This window comes from Prosopis cineraria, unplaced genomic scaffold (genome assembly GCF_029017545.1).
Source record: "Prosopis cineraria cultivar Desert tree isolate PC_DT_omini unplaced genomic scaffold, ASM2901754v1 PC6, whole genome shotgun sequence".
Taxonomy (NCBI): Eukaryota; Viridiplantae; Streptophyta; class Magnoliopsida; order Fabales; family Fabaceae; genus Prosopis; species Prosopis cineraria.
The window spans coordinates 1,353,940-1,376,408 of NW_026555337.1; the positions used below are offsets into that span (position 1 = coordinate 1,353,940).

Sequence of the window (22,469 nt, forward strand, 5' to 3'; positions counted from 1 at the left end):
TCAATATAATTTTTTAAAATAAAAAATGATAATAAATTTATTTATATTATTATAATTTTAATCTTAGCATAATTATTATTATTTTTTAAAAAATACTAATTTTTCATTAAATTACTATGCACCTCCTGTCTTAGGATCCTGTCTCCGCCACTGTTCCTATATATTAATGTGTTAGCACTGGAAATCTTTACCAAATTATAATCTAGTAGATTAACTTTTTGAAAAATTTCTTTAGTTGTCATTATTTAAAAAAGAAGAAGAAGCGCGGAATCGGTTTAAGTATTTTCTATGAGAAAACTAATATAATTAACGCCCCTTCAGTAACGAGAACATTCAATATTATTAGTGAAAACAATTTCAGTCACAACCCAAGGATCATGTATAATTCTCTATGATATATAGTATATATATACTGTAGCACTATACTATTCTAGACTAATCGCATTAAATAAAAAATTCTGGCAGTCAATTGATTATTGATATGGAAAGAATATTTAGAAGCCAACTAATGAAAAAAGAGAGAGAGAGAGAGAATTTTGTAAAGGTGAAGAACCGTACTATCTTTCAAATTTAAATATAAATAATAAGGACATGAAATGAATTCAAGGATAACCCAACAAAGAGAAAAAGAAAGAAATGAGATATGAAGAGAGCCAGATAGGATCCACTGCGGTGGGTCCACCTCATATTCAATTTTTTCCCACTGGGGATTTCTCAGTGAATCGGGACCGACATAAATCACCAATAGGCAGGATTTTTGGACAATAAATGAGCATTAATTGCTATGCTCCCAGGGTGGCTTACTTTTTGTGATAATTAATGTGGGAGGCAGCAGACACACCCTAAACTAGGAAGGATTAATTTCCAAGAAATAAATAAAAAGCAGTGAGCCCAATTCCATTGACTCATCTATCATATTGGGCGATTCTATGTAATCCTCCAATCTCTTTCACACCCTGAATTGAGAGAATCAGAGCACTCAACTTCAAATTAAATACTGTGTCAATAAGAAATTGGCCGCTGGGTTCCTTAAATTGCACAATTAGTCACAAATCTCCCCTTCGCCAGCACAAAGCTCGTTGAATCTTAACTCACAAGTCGCCATCGCTACGTACGGGCAGGTATATCCGTATATGTATGTGGTCATTAATATAAATTCAATTGGTTAACTATTAAGGTTAACATCACAGTCCATGGATTGCTGTCGACGGTTCTTCAATTAATTGATGTTGTTGAGGCTAATCCTATCCTAGACATTAATTAGGAGCAACGATATAGTGAAAGTTAATTGAGGGGAATGGCAAAGACTTGGAGAAGAGCTTTGTCACCTGAAGATCGAAGAGGTGGGTAAAGTGTCATTCTATGTCCTTTCTTATATCTCTGACCCGAATTAATCACTTCCTAAAGGCACTGTTTGGTTGAGAATGGTGCAATCACCCACCAGTCTCACGTCCAATTTCAGTCCTTTTTTTTAACGACATGTCATTAATTCCTGACTCTAGCTCAGCCTCAAATCGTCTCTCAAACAGTATGCCTGCCTGCCTGCCTGCCTGCCTGCCTGCCTTGCTTAACAAGTCTAAATGGCTTGATTTTGAAATTCCCTGTTTTTTCCCCACTCTTCTTCGTTCTTGTTTTAAAATCCCCCTCAGCAAGGAATTGAAGTATAGATAGATGTAGATGACGGATTCTATTCACTAGCTATCTCTCAACAAAAGTCACGAAAATTACCAAAATGCCTCTCCGTCTGCATTCAATAGCTCTCCATATCGATCGGGATTATTTATTTATTTATTTTTTTAAACTAACTAAAGTCTAGTTTGATTTATGTTTCATACTTGCAACTCTTTGCTAGAAAATAAAACCACAGCTGATGCTCCGCAAACTCTTGATCTTTTTCTTTCTAGTTTTTTTTTTTTTTTTTGTAAGCAAGCTCACCATCGAAAACGATGATAAAGATGTCATTTGTAAACATAAAAATTCATAAAATAGCTATTTATTATGTTAGCATATTTAAAGAGACATCGTCGTCAATCACAAAATGGATCAAGCTTAATTAATTAGTCCAAAGCAGGGTACTCAAACTAATTTAGCCTTCCACTTTTCAAGCAAATCCTTCAAAAATTACTCTATTATATATCGTATTCTCGAAACCCTAAAACAAATATATACTTGTTGGGGGTTTCTTTGTATAATGCATGTGTAGAAGAATTCAGCCATAGCTGATAATAGTTAAGCTTCTAGCTAGTACCGTCAATTTTATAGCTCGAACCGCATCATCTATCTTCTTATATCAGCTACTTTCAAACACCTCCTTCTGATCATATCGTTCAATCCATATAAATTTCTTTTACTGGCTCGAGTTAGATTTATGGATACCAAGTGGTAGCATCCTTCCCAAATTAAACGTAAAGTTTTGGCTGAAATTCATGGTATAATAAGGGCTTGCTTGCCTTAAAAAATGTCAGATTTTACATTATGGGGGCAAACAAGGAAAAGCTGCACTTTGATGCTTGCTCTGCCTAAAAAAATGTCTGTTGTAAATTTCATTAGTTCTGATATGGATGGTATAACCGTTATTGTAAAAACGTGTCAATGACTTGAGTTTCAGTTTTCACATTAAAATATAATCTATTCTGGAAAAGTAAAATTCAAAGGGTATTGAAAACGATGACAAGAATGAAGTATCAAAAGGAAAAAAAAATAAAAATAAAAATAACGACACTCCAGAACTAGAAGATACGTATAGAGGACGACCAATAAGCAGCGTATATTAGCTAGGTAAAAATCTTTTCGAGGAGTTTTGGAGTCCCGATCTTTCGGAATGCTTGGTTCCTAAACCAGGAAATTTATGAGATACCTAACCGATCACCAAACGCTACTCGATAATTCAGTTGTATATAACCCAAGTCTCTTATAACTTTCTCGCAACTAATATCACATAATTATCATCTCCGCTTGTAGTCAGAGGCAGAAGCATCTGACTCTTCAAAAAAAAAAAAAAAAGAAAAGAATGATCCCTACCTCACTTCATTCAATGCCAAGTTTCTCCGTGGCATTGCTCTTCGCCACCTGCTGCTTCCTTTGGACGTTCTCTAACGTTGCTCTCGCCACTTCAAGCCATGCAGGCATCACAAGGCACTACAATTTCCATGTACGAATCTCTCTACATATATGCTAGAAATGAACAAGGTTGATTCTCTCATGTTGAATATGATCCCTTTCTTTTTGGCTGCAGGTAAAGTTGAAAAACGTTACCAGGCTATGCCACACAAAGAGCATGGTAACGGTGAATGGAATGTTTCCAGGGCCTGGTGTTGTTGCCAGAGAAGGGGACAGGTTATTGGTCAAGGTGGTCAATCATGTTGCAAACAATATCACCATCCACTGGTAATGTAATATCGAACATGAGCTTCAATATTCTCCTGTTAAGTAACGTAATGGGTAGATAAAAGAATGTAGTAGAATGGTGAATGTCGATGAGGGAGTTGATATGAGGCATATTGATTAAAGAATAATGGGTAAAACAATTACAGGCACGGAGTGAGACAGCTGAGGAGTGGATGGTCGGATGGGCCGTCGTACATAACTCAATGTCCAATTCAGACGGGGGAGAGCTATGTGTATAACTTCAGCATTGTCGGCCAAAGAGGAACCTTGTTCTGGCATGCTCACATCTCCTGGTTAAGGGCATCCCTCTATGGTCCTCTCATCATTCTCCCTCGCCGTCACGAATCCTATCCTTTTCCCAAACCCTACAAGGAACTCACCATCCTCTTCGGTACTTGTCCTACCTACTCGCTGCATATCATCTTCATGCTTTCATTGAATTTCTTGGTTTCTGATTATTGCTATTGTAATGTGTAGGAGAGTGGTGGAATGCGGATCCAGAGACTGTTATATCACAAGCTCTTCAGACAGGTGCGGGCCCCAATGTCTCCGATGCCTACACCTTTAACGGCCTCCCTGGGCCCCTCTACAATTGCCCTGCTAATGGTATTCTCCCTCATCCCTCAAACCACAACAGAATTCTCAATATCCTCCTTTTCTTATTTTTCTGGAAAATTTTTATAAAGGATTTGATGTTGATGATGATGGGCAGACACGTTGAGGATAAAAGTGAAAGCAGGAAAGACGTACCTGCTCCGACTGATCAACGCTGCGATCAACGACGAGCTCTTCTTCCGAATAGCCGACCACAGCCTTACTGTGGTGGAAGCCGATGCAACTTACGTCAAGCCCTTCACTTCCGACACCATCCTCGTAGCACCCGGCCAGACCACAAACGTCCTTGTTCCCACAAAACCTTTCCACCCCAACGCCACTTTCTTCATCCTAGCCAGGCCCTACTTCACTGGAACGGGCACTTTCGACAATTCCACTGTCGCTGGCATTCTTGAATATCAACACCAAAACCCATCCAACACCAACAATCTTCATCTTCCCCTCTGGAAAACCGCCCTTCCTGCTATCAACGACACTTCTTTCGTGGCCAATCTCAGCACCAACTTTCGGAGCTTGAACAGTCCGAAGTACCCAGCCCACGTTCCCCAGAAGGTGGACAGGCACTTTCTCTTCACCGTGGGCCTTGGGAGTAGCCCGTGTCCGAGAAACCAAACCTGTCAGGGGCCCACTAACACAACCAAATTTCAGGCTTCCGTGAATAACATATCCTTCACCCTGCCTTCCGTGGCCATCCTGCAGCAGCACTTCTTCGGGCTGGCCAAAAATTACACCCCTGATTTCCCGGCTTTCCCGCTCACTCCGTTTAACTATACGGGCACTCCTCCTAAGAACACTGCCGTGAGCTACGGAACGAAGCTCCTGGTCATAGCTTTTAATACAAGCGTGGAGGTGGTATTGCAGGACACTAGCATTTTAGGAGCCGAGAGCCATCCCTTGCATCTTCATGGGTACAATTTTTACGTCGTGGGTCAAGGTTTTGGGAACTTCAACCCCGAGACAGATCCACGAAAGTTTAATCTTATGGACCCTGTTGAGAGGAACACTGTTAGTGTGCCTTCTGGGGGTTGGGTCGCAATACGCTTCTTGGCGGACAACCCGGGTGGGTATTATATATTCTTCTATCCCTGTCCACCATGAATGAAATTTTGTCATTGCCAAGTCAATAATTGATGTCTAGAATTTGACGTTATGGGATGAGTATTATTTGATTTGATGCTCGGGGAATGAATGAAACAGGGGTGTGGTTGATGCACTGCCACTTCGACGCGCACCTGAGTTGGGGATTGAGGATGGCTTGGATTGTGGAAGATGGGAAGCTCCCTGATCAGAAGATGCTTCCTCCGCCGCCCGATCTTCCCAAGTGCTGATTTCTATGGTTTCTTTATATATCCCCTGACAAACTTTCTTCATCTCTTGCACTTCTTTTCTCTCCCTTTTTTGGTTTAGGTTATGGGATTTTGCCATGGCTTCTTTTATCTTCCCCCCCTTTCCCGAGCTGTTCAATAAGATTGAAGAAATGACGAGAATTGGTGTTCAACTTGTGTTTTTACGTGTTATCAGTTGGATGTTCCGTCCTCGCACCTGACTCTTGAAGGAAATTTCGTGTACGTATTAGATGGTGTCTCCAAGAATGTGTCTATTTTTCAACAACAACCAAAACAAAAAAAAAAACAAAAACAAAAACGAAACAACTGATGAATATGACATTAGTTGATACTTATATAGTATGTTCCTAGAAAAAGAATGCCTTATTTTATTTAAAGACGACCTTAATTTTAAGGAGCAATTTTTGTGGATGACGAGTATGGAGTTAGTGGCCTTGACTTGATCTCTGACTTGTTGCTTTTATAAAATAAATATAATTTTTTCAAATCATTTTAATTCAAGTTGGGCTGGAGTCTCAAATAAAAATTACAATTCCCGTACAAATATTGAGTTAGCTTTTCGACTTTTGACCATTATAAATCCAATTCCGATTCTAATAAATACAGTAAAATACTCAAGCCTTCTGTATCTGCATCTGCATCTGTGACCCAAAAAAGAGAGATACTCGAGCCGCGAGGTATCCGTTCAGCAGGTTGGTCTTCCTTGACTCTTCCATCGAAATAAGCACTCTTGACATGTTATCATCTCGCTGACTCCCCAACCCCATTGTATAGGGGAAGAGTTTCATATATTCTTTCATCATGATTCAATTTATTTCCATGTAAACCGTAAACGTGAGCGATGAAGGGACAGCTGCTTCACAAATATAAACATGAAGGAGACCTATTAAGTATTAATATGGAAGAAAATGTAAAGAATATATAAAAATAAAGCTTCTGTAAAAAAAACAAAAAGAAAAAGAAAAAACTGACGGGTCGTCAGATATTATTAGCGTTAATCTTGAAATCTAAAGCGAAGTCGATGCTTCGGGTCAATTCTCACCATTCGCTTTCTCTTCATTCCTTCTTTCTCTGTCATGGAGCTTCTATGTGACCAAAAGATCAACTTAATCAGTGAATTTGCATTTTTTTCAGCTGGGTCTTGCTATAGTTAAATTGTAACGCCTGATCAAAGCGATTTCGCGAGAAAAGCATGGACCAGTTAGTAAGAAGAGAAAAGGAAATCTTGATTTCCAATCGATGATCATATTCCCACGAACTTCAAAAATGAATGGCTATGAGGTGATGTTGCTTCAAATTGCAAAACCCCCCTTGAGGGTATCGTAGAAGGCAGGGGAAAGAACGAAAGTATGAACGAAGTCATGTAAGTAAGTCGACGTGGTGACTTTTTGGACCCAACGCGTCGTTCCGATGTGTGGGAAAAGCAAGGAATGTGGCTTGCATTTCCTAGGCAGATCTGAATACTATTTTATTATATTTGGCGTGTCCAAAATCCTCCAGAAGTTGAAGAGAATCTACCTCTCCTCCGCCAAAAAGAAAGACCTCGCCTTCTGAACCAAAACATAGAGAGAGACTGAGAGAAAGTGGGGGCAAAACACAGAATCACAGAGTCAGACACGGGATATTGACACATGATGAGAAAGGAGAGGTATGGCAATAAATCAATGTGCAGTGTAAGTAAAACCTTCAACTCAACTCAGCCGTCATTACAATGGAATCTATATTGAAAATGAGAAAGAAAAAAGGGTGGATCTATATGAGTTAAAGCCACAAAATGTGAGGATGTCCCGTTCTGATATATACTCGCTTCAAGAATTAATCTCTATGCTTGTGCCAGCAGACTAACATGGCAACACAGCGCCTAATGATGTAAAACCTGGCTTTGTGTTCCTTGGCTAGATCGGTGCATTTTTTGCCTATAGAGGAGGAGTTCTTTTGGGAGAAGCTCCTGGGGAGACTGGACTTGGAGTTTGAGGAGGACGAAGGAGTCTTGTGAGAGAGGCTTCTGAGCAGGGGAGAGTTAGAGGTGGAGGCACTCCTCGCGAATAATGGGTTGCCCTCATTACAGTTCCACGCTTGGCTGCTTGAACTCTGACCTCTCTCCTTCTTTGACACCTTCCACTTGTCGTCCATCACCCAACCCACTCACACCCACTTATAACAGCAACGCCTATGGCTATCACCCACTTTGTGCCTCGCCCTTTGTTTCTGTGGCCTATATATTCTTTTTTTTCCTTTTTAAGAAAACAGGAAAAACTCGTACTGCACTGGTGAATTTAAAGAAGCAATTTGTTTGGAGGGGTTGCGATGGTTAATTAGAATGAGGAGGTGATGCTTGAGTGACTCGACAAGCTTCAAGCGCTGTGTTCGGTCAAGATGCCTGTTCCAGGAGCAGAAAATGCGCACATGGATGAATGAGCCCCTGACATCACCCTGCTTCCTTGATAGTCAAAAAGAGCGCATCAATTAACATAATTAATCATCAATCATGGTCATGAATCCTGAATCCCTCACGTATTCCTAGGAACATGACTCTTGTTTGTCAATTCGCGCTTTAAATAATCAGGCTTTGCCCATCCCCTTATTTCACAGATTTTAAAATCAAATAAAATATGGCATGTGTTGCTTTAATAATCTCCCAGAAAGCATTATTCGGGTGAAACAGAGGAGGAGTGGTAGATACGGTCAATCTCGTGATCACTCCAGCAATATTCCACCTTCACGCCTGCTTCACATATATGCATCGAGTCGGTGCTGTTTGTTGGGTTCTTCATCTGCACTTGCTTCGCCTATAAATCTAGAGTCCACTCCTGTGCATATTATAAATTTATTGGCAACGCTATATATATATACATATTACCATTGCTACTGTTTCCTCGTTGATTAATCTATTGAGGCCGGATTCACTTGCACATGGCACTTGTGTGAGCAGAGCAGTGGTTAGAAACCTGCCCTAAGTACTGAAGCCGCGCATTCGGATTTGAATATTCACAACCAAGTGCGCTGCTGGCTGCTGCTGAACTTGGCATGTGAAGGATTTGATCTCGAGTGTTTTTTCTTTTAAGACTTAAATATGGATGCATGTTGAGGGAAGCCTTCGTCTTGACTGCCCAAAAATTTTCCCGAGCATGCGAGTGTTATATTGGTTAATTTCATTGGGTGATCAAAAGCAGAATAAAACAGAGAGAGGTTTTGGAGGGGGGTGTGACTGATGGAGCCCACGATGCCTTTTTGTGAGGAGGCTGTTTCAATAAGAACGGCAGGCAGGCATCCACAAAGGTCGTAGAATTATGTGGCGCCCACAACAATAAAAAGTAAAAACGGTGCAAAATATGAAGTTGATATAAAAGGTGAGAAACAGTCAATAGAACGCGAGAATGAGATGGTCAAAATGTAGTCACGTGGTATGTTGCGGTTGGTGCAAAATCCTCAACATTTTTCAGAATTTTTTGCTTGTCCAGGGGGAAGAGGGCACGTGGAGGCATGTGAGGTGCACTTGGGACGGTCAGGGTGGGGCCCGACTCTAAATGGTAAATGAGAGATGGCCCTTGGACTCTCCAAATTAAACCCACACACACATGGAACCGAAGTCCACTAGGCGCGTTTCGCATCAAATCTGTTTGTGATCGATATGATGGCAGCGTTACCAGCTACTTTTTGAAATCCTATGACATCAACTTTTATTTAGAAGGGACCGGTTATTCTACTGCGATGCTATTTCACTCCTGTAGTCTCGTCAAGTCTGTTTGTGTTCTTATTCTTAACTCTGCATTTTAACTGTAATATTATTGGAAGGGTTACTGCGTACGACTTTTTGAAATCTTGCAACTTACAGGGTACAGATTCTGCTGCACAGTAACATAACGTGAGCCTCTTCATGTCTTGGCCCCCTTGTTCTTTTCTTGTCTTTTCTTTTCTTTTTTTGGCCCAGAAAATAAGATGGTCGCCGTAAACAATCAAGATCTCACATGTCCACAAACAAAACAAAATAACCCAGAGAAATTGAAACAAGAAACCCTCAAACGTCAGAATTAGAGTACAAGATAGGAAACCAAAAGGAGCCAGGCGGGAATGTGGGACCTCATCAGCGTTTCAGGCACTGTTCCTTGTGAATAAAAACTCAATAGCCTAGCTATTGTGGTGCATTCATTTTCAAATCACAACAAATTGATCACTCTAAAGTAACAGCCATCAAACAGAAACATCCTCTTTCATCACATTTCAACTCTTGGTATTTTATTGTGGTCGTGTCAACCATGTTCGTACTATCGTCCACGCTTAAAGCAAAACAGAGACGGAAAAGGAAATTAAACATTATGGAAGAAAGTTTTCAAATGCTATTAATAGTTTCTCATCCGATCCGTACGTATACAGCCATGAAGAGTATTCTGAACCAAATACATCCCCATCCACGGCAGATTACTGCACTCACCATAAAAGTCACACCACGCGTTGGAGTGACTGTTCACTGATTCACTCATTCCCACACAAAATCCATGCATGTGAAAATAGGTCGTAAGCAGTCGAACTCCAATCTAAACAGCAACAACAATTTTTTTGAGAGAAAGGGAGAGTTTCATGAAAGACTGAAATTACGAGCAATAATAATAAAACAAACCTAGGGTCTGAAAGTTTCTCGCCATCAGCAAGGCAGTCCACAAATCTTCAACATGGTGATATCTGTCAATGACTCGGCTTCATCAAATCTCGGACGATCATTTAGGACAGGAAGTCCCATACTCCCATTTTTTTGGAAATTAATTAAAATATACAAATACGGTTATTATTCTTCCTTGTGTTCCATTATCAATCTAAAATATTCTAAATGTGGGCACCGTGCATGGCCCTTAGCTATGGAGGAGAGCCTCGCCTTTATATAAACATTTGATTCTCGTAACATTAATATGTACTATACTCCATTGAGACATAACTAGATATAACTGCATGGGTTAAAATTAAAGAATTTAAAATAAATATCATTAATACTGTTGATATTGACACATTTTAAATTTCTTTTATTTCTTTTTTATTTATGAATGATAGTTGATGAGAGTTGATTGATAGAGTACAATAAATTAGAAAAATACATGAAAGATGAAAAAAAATTAAATTTCATTGATCAGAAAAATTAAAAATACATGAGAAAGTATATATATCGAATGCAGAATGATAGCTGGATAGAGTTAATACTAACGATAAAAAAATTTAAAAATGGGACTACTCTTGAATCAAAGCTCCCATAAAAGTAGATTGAAAATACATAAAAAAATATAAAATAAAATTAAATCTCATTAATGAATTAAGAGAAATTATCATATTAACATTAACCTAAAATCTATTAACCAATGAGAGTCAAATTTTTTTTGGCTAATCAGATTGAAGCTACAAGATTTGTGTGTGTATGTGTATTGATATTGATATAGTAAATTATAATTAATTAATTCACATTTTACAAAAACTATTAGTTAGAATCTTAAATTCTCAAAAATATTTATATCTTTTTATTTATACTTTCATTAAATATCATATATAAGAGTCTTGATAATAATAACTAAAATTTCAATGCATGATTTTTTTAAAAAAAAAAGAGTAATAAATAAAGTGGCGGTATAGTTGAAAAAATAAATATCAAGTTATCCAATATCTTGCATTTTAGACCAAGAGAAAAAAAATTTTATTTATACCTTACATTGTGGCATGAATGGAGTATGTAGGAAGCCATATTATTTATAAGTCTATGTGACTTACCTCATCATACTTCATTAGGTCTTTCCTATAAAATTTTTTGGCAAATAAGTTAGGAGTTTTAGTTATAAATAAAATATTTAAATTTTAAATGTTTCAGTCAATTTGCATTTAGGAATTTTTATTTAGAATTTTCTGAATTCATAACTCATTTTTTTAAAAAATTTTGTCAACGACTTACCCATCACTACTACAGAAAGGTGTATAATTGACGTCTTATAATTGATGTTTATTTGAAAAAAATGACAAATAAAAGAACGACAAATTTTGGGTGACGTTAGCCCCAGCGGAAAAGATAGCTGTAATCCCTTCAGACAAAATACTTGAGGTAATGCATTTTCTCTTTTAAATTTGCTCAACTAATTTTTTATCTAAACAACTAACGTTCTTCATTTATTTAGGGCGAGAATGACTGTAACTATTTAGCACATGATCCGTCACGCAAAGTAGTTGCAACAGGACACGTGTATAACATTGCTGGGGACATAATTCATAACCTTCCCCTCCCGCCCGATTGCATTAGGGTTTCCTTGCTTGTTGCAATCGACCCCAAGTATCCATTACCTTATCCTACCGATGAGATGCAGACGGTAGGAGATGCGTTGGGGAGCTTCGTTGTATGACCCAGCCACCTTATTGTGGTTGGTACACCAAAGCCGACAAAGGACCCAAAGCCACCAAAGGACCCCTTGCCACCAAAGAAAAAGGTATATATGATTTATATAATTATTTAAAATCTTTTATATATATATATATATATGTCTAACTTTTTCATTGTATAGCCAAGGGGGAAAAGCAAATTGAAGGGTAAGGTGTCGGGCCATACTAAAGAGTCAGTCACAGTTTCGCAACATGCAGTGCCCATGCTTGTTGTAGAAAATAAATTTCGTGACTCTCTTAAGACTTATGCTTCGGCTACGAGGATGATTCGTCAAGAGCCGATAGGGGATATCATTAATTTTGACGACGGGCTATTTGGTAGAGCATCATTTGAAGTCGTTCGGGATGAAATTTTGAATGAAATCCTCAAGCACGATATGGCGAGCACTAGTTTGATGACTTTCTACATGAGGTAATTCTTCAACATTTATTAGTTAATTTCTTGAATTATTTATGTGTGTGAGTATACAAGCATATTAACTTGTATATTGTTTCACCCAAGTCACTTTTATACCTCATTCGTGATTCCTGGTGGCCTCGAGTCAAAGATCAAGCTGGTTAATCCTCATGATGTCTCTCCCCACAATAATATTACAAAGGAAGCCCTTGAAAATCAAGCAAAAATGCTTTCGGATCAATTTCGAGAAAGGGGAGCAGTGAAGGATACTTTTTTTCTCACTCCTTACTGCCACGGGTGAGTTGTTAATATTTGTTACGAGTAAATATTTTTTTATATTTATTTGTTTGGTAACATATGCTGTTTCTTGTTAGGAGACACTGGATGCTTATTGTGGTTAATCCCGTTGCTCCAAAAATATGGTATCTCGATCCCCTTAATGGAGAGCCAAGCAACAGGGAAGATATGGTGGTACTTTTTAATGAGTAAGTTAAATTTTTTTACTTGTTATTTCTTTTTAATTTTAGTTTTCATTCATATATATTTCTCACACTCATTCCATAATTCCTTCTTAGAACTGTGGTGTTGTATCGCACTGCAATCGACATGACTGTGTCCCCTAAGATGAGGGCATTCAAATCTTCAGAGAAATGGGTCACTGTTAAGGTATTCGTTTAATTGGTCAAGTTTTTAATCAAGAAATTGTCTCATTATATTTTATAATTTCATTGATATGTGTTTTTTTATAGTGTCCATTTCAGCCAGATCAGAGCAATGACTGTGGTTATTACTTGATAAAGTTCATGAAGGACATTATCACTCATGCCCCTACCACATTATCTAACAAGGTATATATATATAAAATTTAATTACACTTCAATTATAAATTTTAAACAATTTTAATTAGCTACCTATTAACTTGAAATTGTTATAACTATTTGCTTACAGTCCTTCGAGGATGTCTATTGTGTTCGTTATACGACTGTACATGTAGAAGAGGTCCTTGAAGAGGTGGCCCAATGTGTTTTCAATATGTGGGTAGCAACAGTAGTTAGGCCAGTACAATAGTTAGTTACATTTATATACACATTTTTGGGCCAATTTTTATGGGATAGGCCACTTAATTTTGAAACATTAGTTTGCAAATAAGTTTAGATTTTAAAGTTAAATGTATAGGAATTTTTATGTTAATTAGATAGGAAATATTATTACAAACATTCATTATATTGCATTATTTTCATTCTGGCTGGCTGTTTTTTATCTTTATTTATATCTTTATGCAGGTGGCTGCTTTAAAAACAGCCACCATATTTAAAAAAATTATGTCATTAATACTTGACAGTTATTTCAAAATAACCGTCAAGTATCAATATAGCTGACGCTTGTTTCAAAACAAACGTCAAGTATTTGTAAATACTTGACGGTTATAAGAAAACAAGCATCAAGTATTTATGGCTAAAAGAACTGGCAGGTTTTGGTCATAAATACTTGACGCTTGTTTCAAATACTTGACGCTTGTTTTAAAACAAGCGTTAAGTATTTATTTTAAAAAGTGCATATTTACTTCATATACTTGACGGTTTTTTCAAATAAACGTCAAGTATAAAATTAATACTTGACGGTTTTTAACCATCAAGTATTATTTCTTTAATATATATCGCACCCTTACTTGACAATTAAAAACTGTCAAGTATTGTAAAAAATAAGCTTCAAGTATGAGTATCTTCTGTGGTAGTGTATTAATAGTTTTTTTTTTAGAACTTTACTGTCATTCTTTGAAATATAAAAATTATACTAGAATTGAACAAAACGGATCATAGGTTTTTTTTTTTTTTCCTGATCGGCCATATAGAAATCTTCCAAAAAGAGTTCATGGAATTGGGAACAAGTATTTAATTTTTATTGAAAAGAAAAATCGTTTCTCTAACCTGTCAGGATGTACCAATTTGAAAACCACAATCAGGAACCCAACGCCTTCGTCACTGTATCTGGATATCAACAAAAGCATTAGCTGGCATCATACATATAAATCAAATAAATACCGAGGCAATTAATTAACCCTTAACATTCACGCAATATATTTACTAACATAAAGTGCTTCTATTTTTATTCTAACAAAAAATTTTGTCAAACATGGATCTACTTCTTAGCTCCTCCTTTGACACCCTCAAAAATTATAAAATACCCATTATCCATATCATCGACACAAAACCACCTTTTTTTATGTTCTCGACCCACAACTTTTCTAAATGCTCTTCATAGCTCCTCCTTTGATGAATTAATTAACAAAGATACGGTGCGACGTACGAAAAAAATGGAAGGGTGTTCCTACAGTTTTTATATGTGTCTGTGTGTGCGTGCAGAATCTATCATCTTTGATAATACTGACTTTGGATTATAGTAAGGCATCTCGGTTAGGAGTTAAAGCCCATTATCAGAGGCAGCTTTTTTTCTCCGATAAACTATCTTGGTGATTCCTGTGTAGAGATTTTCAAAATTCAAAATATATATTTGAGCATTTGCATATATACATGAATAATCTTGTACTTATTACATCCAGCTAGATGAACATTTCTTTTATAAAACACGTACTTTCGTTAGAATCCCACCACAAAGGGGTCAGTGATCTCGTGAGACAAACTATTATATATAAAAACCGAAGGCATAAATAAACAGTAAAGATAATGCTTTTTAAATCTCTGAAATCTTGATATAACATGGGCTTGATGTATACAAACCTTGCGCGTTCTTCATGTACTTGATCCTATACGTATACGTTGTCGAAATTTTTACTTTTCAGGCCTCCTGCAGCAAGCTAACAAACAAAAAGATGATAGAGAAACATGCACAACCACTGTGTGTGCCTGTGATTGTATAGACACCAATGCTTACCTTAATTGTATTTCACATGAAATTAAGAATTCCGATTGAGATTGGTTGGATCCAAAGTACAGCGGGAAGCAAATATAGTCATAGATTTGCTGGTGCAGCATCATCAATATTCCCACTACAATAAAAACTGCCATATATTGGAGCAGCGTGAATCTTAATGACGCCGCACAGGCAGATCAGACCGTCGTCTTGTGAGTCCTCTTCTTCATCGTGATCAACTGATGATGCCAAGGTTTATATGTGTGTGTGTGTAGATTATAAATTACTACAAGTTAATAAGGAAATTAAAGAAAGGTATAGCATAGATAATTAATGAATACAAGTAATACAGGTAAATTAATGAACCTAACCTGATAGATAGAGATCACAAAGATGAGAGATCTCTCATCTCTCATCCCGGGTGTCAAGGCTTTTCTGAATTAGTGGCACCGAAAGTTGATTAAGTGAAGCTAAGATTTCTGAAAATCTGAGATTGGATTTGCGGGGTGAGAATCAGATAAAAAAAAAAGGGTTTTGTATGAGGGAAATATAGCAGCAAGAATCAAGTCAATGATAGTTCTAATTAAATCCGGCCTGGTGTGGGCGATCGTATTCGTATCAATTCCCTGTAGAAGAAAACACATGAGGCGCTCAAATAAGTATATACCTGACTTCAGGGAAACATAGGAGCCATATAAAATGCTGCTGTAGTGTTATATAGAAACCCAATCACAGAGGCCTGGCGAGTTTTGTGTTCTTGATAGACTTCAGATGACGGATGCACCCTCATATGCCAGCGATCTCAAGTTCGCTCTTTAATATATTTATATGTGTGTGTGTGTGCGTGTGTTCTTCTACAAAGGCATAATTCTACAGCCCTTCTGATCTGATGAAATCGCTTACTAAATATTTGGTGGCGACACATGTCAGGAAAGAACAAGAATGTGTTAGGCTGTACCATTGCTAGCAAGGTTTATAAGATGGTAGATACCGGTTAATATTTCTTTCTGTATATTAAAAATAATTGAGTAATTAGCAGGATATAATTAGTGGAGGAATCTTGAATAATTTTCTTTCGTTAAAAAATTGCTGCCCGGGATATGCAAGTCTTTTCTAATTAGATCTGATTTCTAGTCAGCTACTGGCATATGCTCATGAATGCAAACAATTAACGTCTATTTTCAAAGAACCGACCTATACTCCTACATATGGATCATTAATTTCCTTTTATTTCATATTAGTTATTAAATTTACCTTTATTTGATGCATGTGTGACTTCTTATCTTCCTGCATCAACTCAAATTCATTCATATTTGAACCACCTAACGATTTCTCTCTCAAATTTGAATTTATTACAAGCTGTCCTCTATTAAATATGCCACTAACACCAAGTCTCCCCTCCTGCAATCAAAGTCGGTCTAATTTTTAGGCTTTAAACAGACTCATGCAAGTCTCTTCTATAACAAGGGACCAATCACATTTTAGGTTTCAAATATACGTACAATATATAGCTTGTTTTCAGGTCAATATCATTTTTTTCTTTCTCCGTTTTCAGACGTTCACTCTCAATTTCTAACAATCGTCAATAAAATTGAGGTAATGAGATTTGAACAGTGAAAAATAACTTAATTAATTAGCTATGTCCTTCATAACATCAAAGAGTTTAACTGACAGACATGGTGAATTCTAGTGTCTACTTGTTGAACTATGTGCCCTAATTGCTTATTAATTAACAGTGCTATGATTCAAATTTATAATTCGAATTAAAGAATAGTTGCATTTAAAAACAATAGTGGCATCGGAATTTCAGTCATCAAATATGCGCGCGCGCGTGTGAAATGATGGACAGGTCTTTATATCATATTGCTCCAGCGGGCATTTTCAGCGATACATGAATTTAATTGTGGTTTTTTATTTAATTTAGGGACATTCGTCTGGTTTACAGATTTTGAGCGATGATGAGCAGAGTAGAAAAGGGGCAAATCCATTATGTTCAACTGAAACCAGCTCACCGTTAAATAGTTTGTGAGGTCATTATTTGTTTATTTATTTATTTTGCGCCTTCCCACTTAAAATTTATGGTCTTGATTTGTTCTTTCTACTCTCCTCTCATCTTCTTTACCTTTGAATTTCATATTTAATGGCTAAGATTCAATAAGTGAATAAATAAATCAATTTGAATTGGTGGAAAAAAATTTTAAAAAAATGCACTTTATAAAATACTTGTCCACTACACAGTTCTGATTAAATCTTGAGCCTTGTTATTTAATTTTAATAAAAAATTTAGGGACCTGATTAAAATAAAATAAACTATAGGGACATGATTCAAGCTTGAGGAAAAAGTAGAAGTGACTTGCAAATAAATTTTCTCAATTTTTTATTGGCAGAATATCAATTAGGATCCTCCAAGGGAGATTAATCACATGTAAGATCTAATAGATTATGAAATTTTTGTATGAAGGCCCAAGGATTTTAATTGCAATTAATTTTTTGGTCCAATTACTCGAATACCCCTAGTTTATGTATATTTAAAAAAAAGAAAAGAAGTCCCCACCATCATTGGAGTTGCGTTGCCAACAAACAAACCTGTCACACAGGAGGCCGAACCTCCATCGTCAGTCGCCGATAGTGGCCAATGGTTGGTCGATTCAAGAAAAAAGCTAGTAGGGGTTTAAACCCTTGACCCTTGGATTCTCCAAAAAGTTAAGGACTATTGAAGCAACAAGCACTTCAATTTATAGAGTGCAAAAATATATATATATGTACATTATAACTTAAACAAGTTGTTGTTCATTTATAAAAAGTCACTTGTAAATATTCAAGCACAACTTGTTAACATCTTAGAAAAAGTTATTAGTTTCCAAAGACTAACTTGTTCCTTAAATATTAATAAGTGATCAATATTATGTTGAACAAAAAACACATGTTATAAATTTCATTGGCACAGGCTTTTCCTGATTCTGGCCAAGTTGTTATTTATTTTTAAATAGTCATTTATAAATATTTAAGCGTAACTTATTAATGTTAAAAAAAAGGTTGATAATTTTTGAAGATCAACTTGTTGGATTTCTTACAACTTGTTCATCTAATATTGACAAGTGGTTAATATTATACTAAATAAAAACAATGTTATAAGTTTATTTTCTAGACATTTTCATGGGTTTTTGTTGTTTTTAGACAAGTTGTTGTTAAAATTCAAACAATCATTGGTTAATATTCGAGTATGACTTGTTTATGTTAAATAACAAGTTTTTAATTTTCAAAGACCAACTTGTTTGATGTTTTATAGCTTGTTCTCTCAATGTTAACACGTAATCAATATTATATTAAATAAAAAATATATGTTATAAATTTACTTTTCAAGCATTTTCAAGAGCTTCTGTTAATAGATGAGTTGTTGTTTAAATTCTAATAATCACTTATAAACATTGAGAAAACAAGTTGTAAAAAATCGAACAAATTGATCTTCAAAAATTGACTATTTTTAAAAATATTAATAAATCATGTTGGAATATTTATAAATAATTATTCAAATATTAACAACGACTTGTCTAAGCATAGCTGATGTAAATCCTCAGAAATGATAGTTATAGTGTGTGTGTATTTCTGTACTATATAAATTGAAGTGTTTGTTGGTGCAATAGACTTCCAACATTTTGGGTTATCAAGGGATTAAGGGTTCAAACGTGCCTAAATCACTTGTCGGATCTCTGGTGGCTCACAACGGAGGCACAGCCTTAGCAAGCACTTAGTAATCGGGCTAATAAATTTAATTGCAATTAAGGTTCTCGGAACCTTTGAAACTTAGAAGAGTTTTAGAATCTATTAAGCCTTGTTGGTGATTACTCTCATTGGGAGGGCCCTAATCGATATTCTTCCTTTTTAATTTTTAAGAATTTCTTTAATCATGCCATTTGTATAGATCAATGAGGGTCGAGTGATTGGGTTTCACTGGAAAACTCGTATTTAGTTACTAAACAATGTTTCTTGCTTCTCGTGACAAGGCACGTGACAGGCTTGCCTTGAAAAAAATCTCTCTCCATGTAATAGGACAAGTGCACAGGCATTATAATTTATAAGTAATCCTTTTTAAATTTGTACATGCTAGTCGTGGTTAAAGAAAAAAGTATACCGACAAGTCTTTTTTTTTTTTTCTTTGGATCAAGGAGAACATGTCAATTTTGAAACTGAGGAGAAAAAAAAAACTGAATTTTATTAGCAGGCGTGAAAATAGTTGCAAGTATTCTACGTATATTAAATGAACCCGCTGCAATATATATTCTTTTTATTTAAAAACATAAGACATTTTTAATTTGTTAAGGTGTGATCATTACTTTTATTTTAAAATATTTTTATTGAATAAATTACTTTATATTTATTATATAATATTTAATAAAAATAAATATAAAAAATAGAATTAATTTAAAAATAAATAATTATTTTATTGAGAGATAAAGTTTAATTAAAAATATTTTATATTTTTTTAATGGAAGAAGTAATTAGATATAATCATAAAGTATTCAAATGTCGTGATAAACCCGTTGTAGATTAGGTACTGTTTCAAAGCCGCAAAGTATTGAGATTTATTGCAGGTTTCGGATCCACGCGATGCAACTTTGAAGCCAATACTCTACCGGATATAATAAAGTGAAATATAAAATAAACTAGAATGAATAATGAAAAAATAATAATGAAATTTCTTTAAGTTATTGTTTATGGTGAATAACAAATATCAGGTGTGTCAGAAATGCTGAGTTTTAATTGATAGCAAAAGACTTCCGAATTCCCTTACCATAGTTCACTCGAATGTAAAAAGATATAAGGTTTTAATAAAATAAGTGTTTGATTTTATTGAAATACGAGAAATTATATGTTTGAATTGAAAGTAAAACTAATTGATAAAACTAAGGCTACAAAATGCAAAAGTGTAAGTTTTTGATTGAGTGTTAACTATTTTTCTTCTGTATCTTCATCTTCTATTTATAGTGTCAGAGTAGTGGTAGCATCTCCCTTAATACTTAGCACGTTTTGCCAAAGAATCAAAGATCTTGTGAAACTTATGACACAGTCTTTATTTAGAGTTTTTCATTTTTGGATAATTAGCCCGTCTCACCGAGATACTTAGGCACGATGTTCGTGGATTTAAGAATTACTGGAGACTGTGTCCTTTTGTACCAAAGGTCTAACGCTTGTAACTGATAGAATTTCAACATGTTTATTTTATCGTGGCCTTTATTGAGCTTCAAAGCTAGCTTTTTTGTTTATATTGGGCCTGACTCTTCAGTTACTCAACCTAACTAGCCTTGTGACCTATCTGAGCGACATTTCATATTTTAGTCCAAACAATTATATAAATGATATTTTGATCATTTGAAATGTCATAATTTTTTAGAGATTTTTTTGTCATTAAGGAATTAATGTGAATGATCAAATTGTCTTTAATTTACATATCAATTGCCGTTTACAAATATTGATCAAAGATTCACAATTTTTTTTTAAATCATAAGAATTCCATAGTAATTTATAAGTTTGTATTTAAAATCATAATATTTTTTAAGTGTTGTAAATATCAATTACCATTCATAATTTTTGTTATAAGATTCACAAATTTTTTTTTAAATAATAAAAATTGAACAATAATTCACAAATTTAAATTAAAAATAATTTAATTATTTATATTAATTTTATAATGATAAAAAAGTTTTTAAGAACTTCAAAAAATATATAACATTTTAAGATATCAAAATATCATTTATATAATTTAAAAGAGTTTTATTATTATTTTTTCAAGAATAATTGACGAAGGATAAGTGTCTCCCAATATTCTTGATTTCAAGAACTAATAAAAATAATAAAATCGTAGTTATTAGTTATATTCAGTGAGGAGCCCAACAAGGGAAAACAGCATGAGTTATTGACTGTGGACCCGTGGGAGAAAAAAGCGGGGTCCAATTTTCGACGCCTAGGCCCATTTTGGTATAATTTGTCCATGGGTCCTAAAGGTTAAGAGGAACCAAAGACTGAAATGCGGAGAAAGATGTGGCGGAGGTAAGGTGTTAATGGAAGGAAGGACGAAGCCGTGGAAGCAGAAATGGAAAGCTGGGATATACTTGTAGGGGAGAGGCTCTCCTGTGGCGATCTTCCGATGAACACCACATAACTAAGGATTGGGCGAGATGAGCGAGGAGCCAAAAGAGAGATACCGGAAGGAGAGGAGAGGAGCGAGAGTCTGGAAGATGGAAGAAGGTGCTGCGAACTCGTGGACACGTGGGCGGCGTCATGACACCTGTGGTTTCCCTCTATTCCCCACGCCCTTCACAGTTCACGCCCTTTCTCTCTGTCGCTGATCACAAAATGAACATGCAGCCCCGCTCTAAGCTCTGCTGTTGAGAGTTGAGACCCTCAGCAGCCGCCTACCATGCTTACACGTGTCGTCTCCACGAGCATTCAATCCATCGCCGCTTTACCCCCGCCTCACCTCCGCTCCATCCCCATCCCATTTCTATTTGCTACTGCATGCGCCTTTTATGTTGTTTCCCTGGATTTCATTATTTGTACATACTCCCTTCTTTTTTAAAATTTATACTCCCTCCCTTCAAAATATATAAAACATTTTTAATTAAATTATACCCTTTAAATAAAATAATTATCTACTTTTAAATTAATTCTATCTTTTCACATTTATTTTTATTTAATAAAATATTTTATTTTAAAATAAATATAATACAATTTATTTATTAACAATGCTTTTTAAAAATAAAAAAAAATTATAATTATACTTTAAAATATTAAAAATACCTCCCATTTTTTTAATATTAATCTTTTAAACAATGTTTTGCATTTGTGAGAGGACGAGGTAATTCTTGGATATACGAGTTTCACAAATATAGTCTCATTATATTTTTTTTAAAATTTAATCAATAATAGTATTATCTTAAAATTTTATAAATGATAGATAAATAGCAGCAATAATTCTTTTAAAGAATGAAAATTTTAATAAAAAAATTGACAGAGTAATTAGCCATTTGTAAATATCATATTAAAATTTTTCCGAACTTGGTGTCCTAGTTGTTTTAAATAATTTCGTGCAAATGCGCTTGGTAGTTTGAAAACTCCACCCCTCTCATTGTGTTATTAATTCCCTCGAATAGATTCGATCCGTTGGCATGTATACCTTCAATCTCAATCGTGTAAGCTTTTAAGCTGTTTCAACATTCAACTCGCGTTTTGTACTCGGAAACAGGAAAATCAAAGGGTGTGTTTGGATTTCAATTAAAAAAAATTGATTATAGAAAAAATTAATTATTAAAACGTGATAATGTTTGGATAAATTTTTAGAAATTAATTTTGATAAATTAAATATGTTTGGATGATTTCTTGAGAATCAATTTTAAATGTGCAAATAAATAATATAAAGAAAAGAAGTCAAATGAAGTTTTGTAAATGAA

General features: G+C 35.3%; 2 protein-coding genes and 1 long non-coding RNA gene across 4 annotated transcripts; 1 reads left to right on the forward strand and 2 right to left on the reverse strand.

Moving 5' to 3' along the window:
* The first annotated feature begins 3,034 nt into the window (after positions 1 to 3,034).
* Positions 3,035 to 5,500, forward strand: LOC129313191 (laccase-2). Its single transcript, XM_054956160.1, has 6 exons — positions 3,035 to 3,151; positions 3,236 to 3,387; positions 3,534 to 3,778; positions 3,865 to 3,993; positions 4,100 to 5,062; positions 5,200 to 5,500. The coding sequence occupies exons 1-6, from the start codon at positions 3,035 to 3,037 to the stop codon at positions 5,328 to 5,330; spliced, it is 1,737 nt and encodes a 578-aa protein (XP_054812135.1). The 3' UTR covers positions 5,331 to 5,500.
* Positions 5,501 to 5,868: 368 nt separating this feature from the next.
* LOC129314671 (small polypeptide DEVIL 13) lies at positions 5,869 to 7,631 on the reverse strand. Of its 2 annotated transcripts, none has more exons than XM_054958173.1 (2): positions 6,391 to 7,631; positions 5,869 to 6,201 (listed from the first exon to the last, which is right to left on the reverse strand). In XM_054958173.1, exon 1 carries the CDS (start codon positions 7,479 to 7,481, stop codon positions 7,164 to 7,166), a length of 318 nt encoding a protein of 105 aa, XP_054814148.1. In that variant the 5' UTR covers positions 7,482 to 7,631; the 3' UTR covers positions 5,869 to 6,201; positions 6,391 to 7,163. The 2 variants fall into 2 exon arrangements, with proteins under 2 accessions (XP_054814148.1, XP_054814149.1); XM_054958174.1 differs by having other exon boundaries at positions 5,869 to 6,204.
* Positions 7,632 to 9,587: 1,956 nt separating this feature from the next.
* Positions 9,588 to 15,804, reverse strand: LOC129312768 (uncharacterized). The gene is made up of 7 exons (XR_008593693.1): positions 15,689 to 15,804; positions 15,393 to 15,508; positions 15,043 to 15,260; positions 14,889 to 14,965; positions 14,079 to 14,138; positions 9,967 to 10,028; positions 9,588 to 9,883 (listed from the first exon to the last, which is right to left on the reverse strand). It is a non-coding gene; the product is annotated as an uncharacterized LOC129312768 (long non-coding RNA).
* Positions 15,805 to 22,469: the final 6,665 nt, after the last annotated feature.

What these genes read in the sequence shown, in the direction of transcription:
- LOC129313191 (XM_054956160.1), top strand. Translation starts at nt 3,035, where the DNA reads ATGCCAAGTTTCTCCGTGGCATTGCTCTTCGCCACCTGCTGCTTCCTT. An exon ending in CAAGGCACTACAATTTCCAT is followed by an intron (nt 3,152 to 3,235) that starts GTACGAATCTCT and finishes TTTTGGCTGCAG; the next exon opens with GTAAAGTTGAAAAACGTTAC. An exon ending in AACAATATCACCATCCACTG is followed by an intron (nt 3,388 to 3,533) that starts GTAATGTAATAT and finishes AAACAATTACAG; the next exon opens with GCACGGAGTGAGACAGCTGA.
- LOC129314671 (XM_054958173.1), bottom strand. Translation starts at nt 7,481, where the DNA reads ATGGACGACAAGTGGAAGGTGTCAAAGAAGGAGAGAGGTCAGAGTTCA.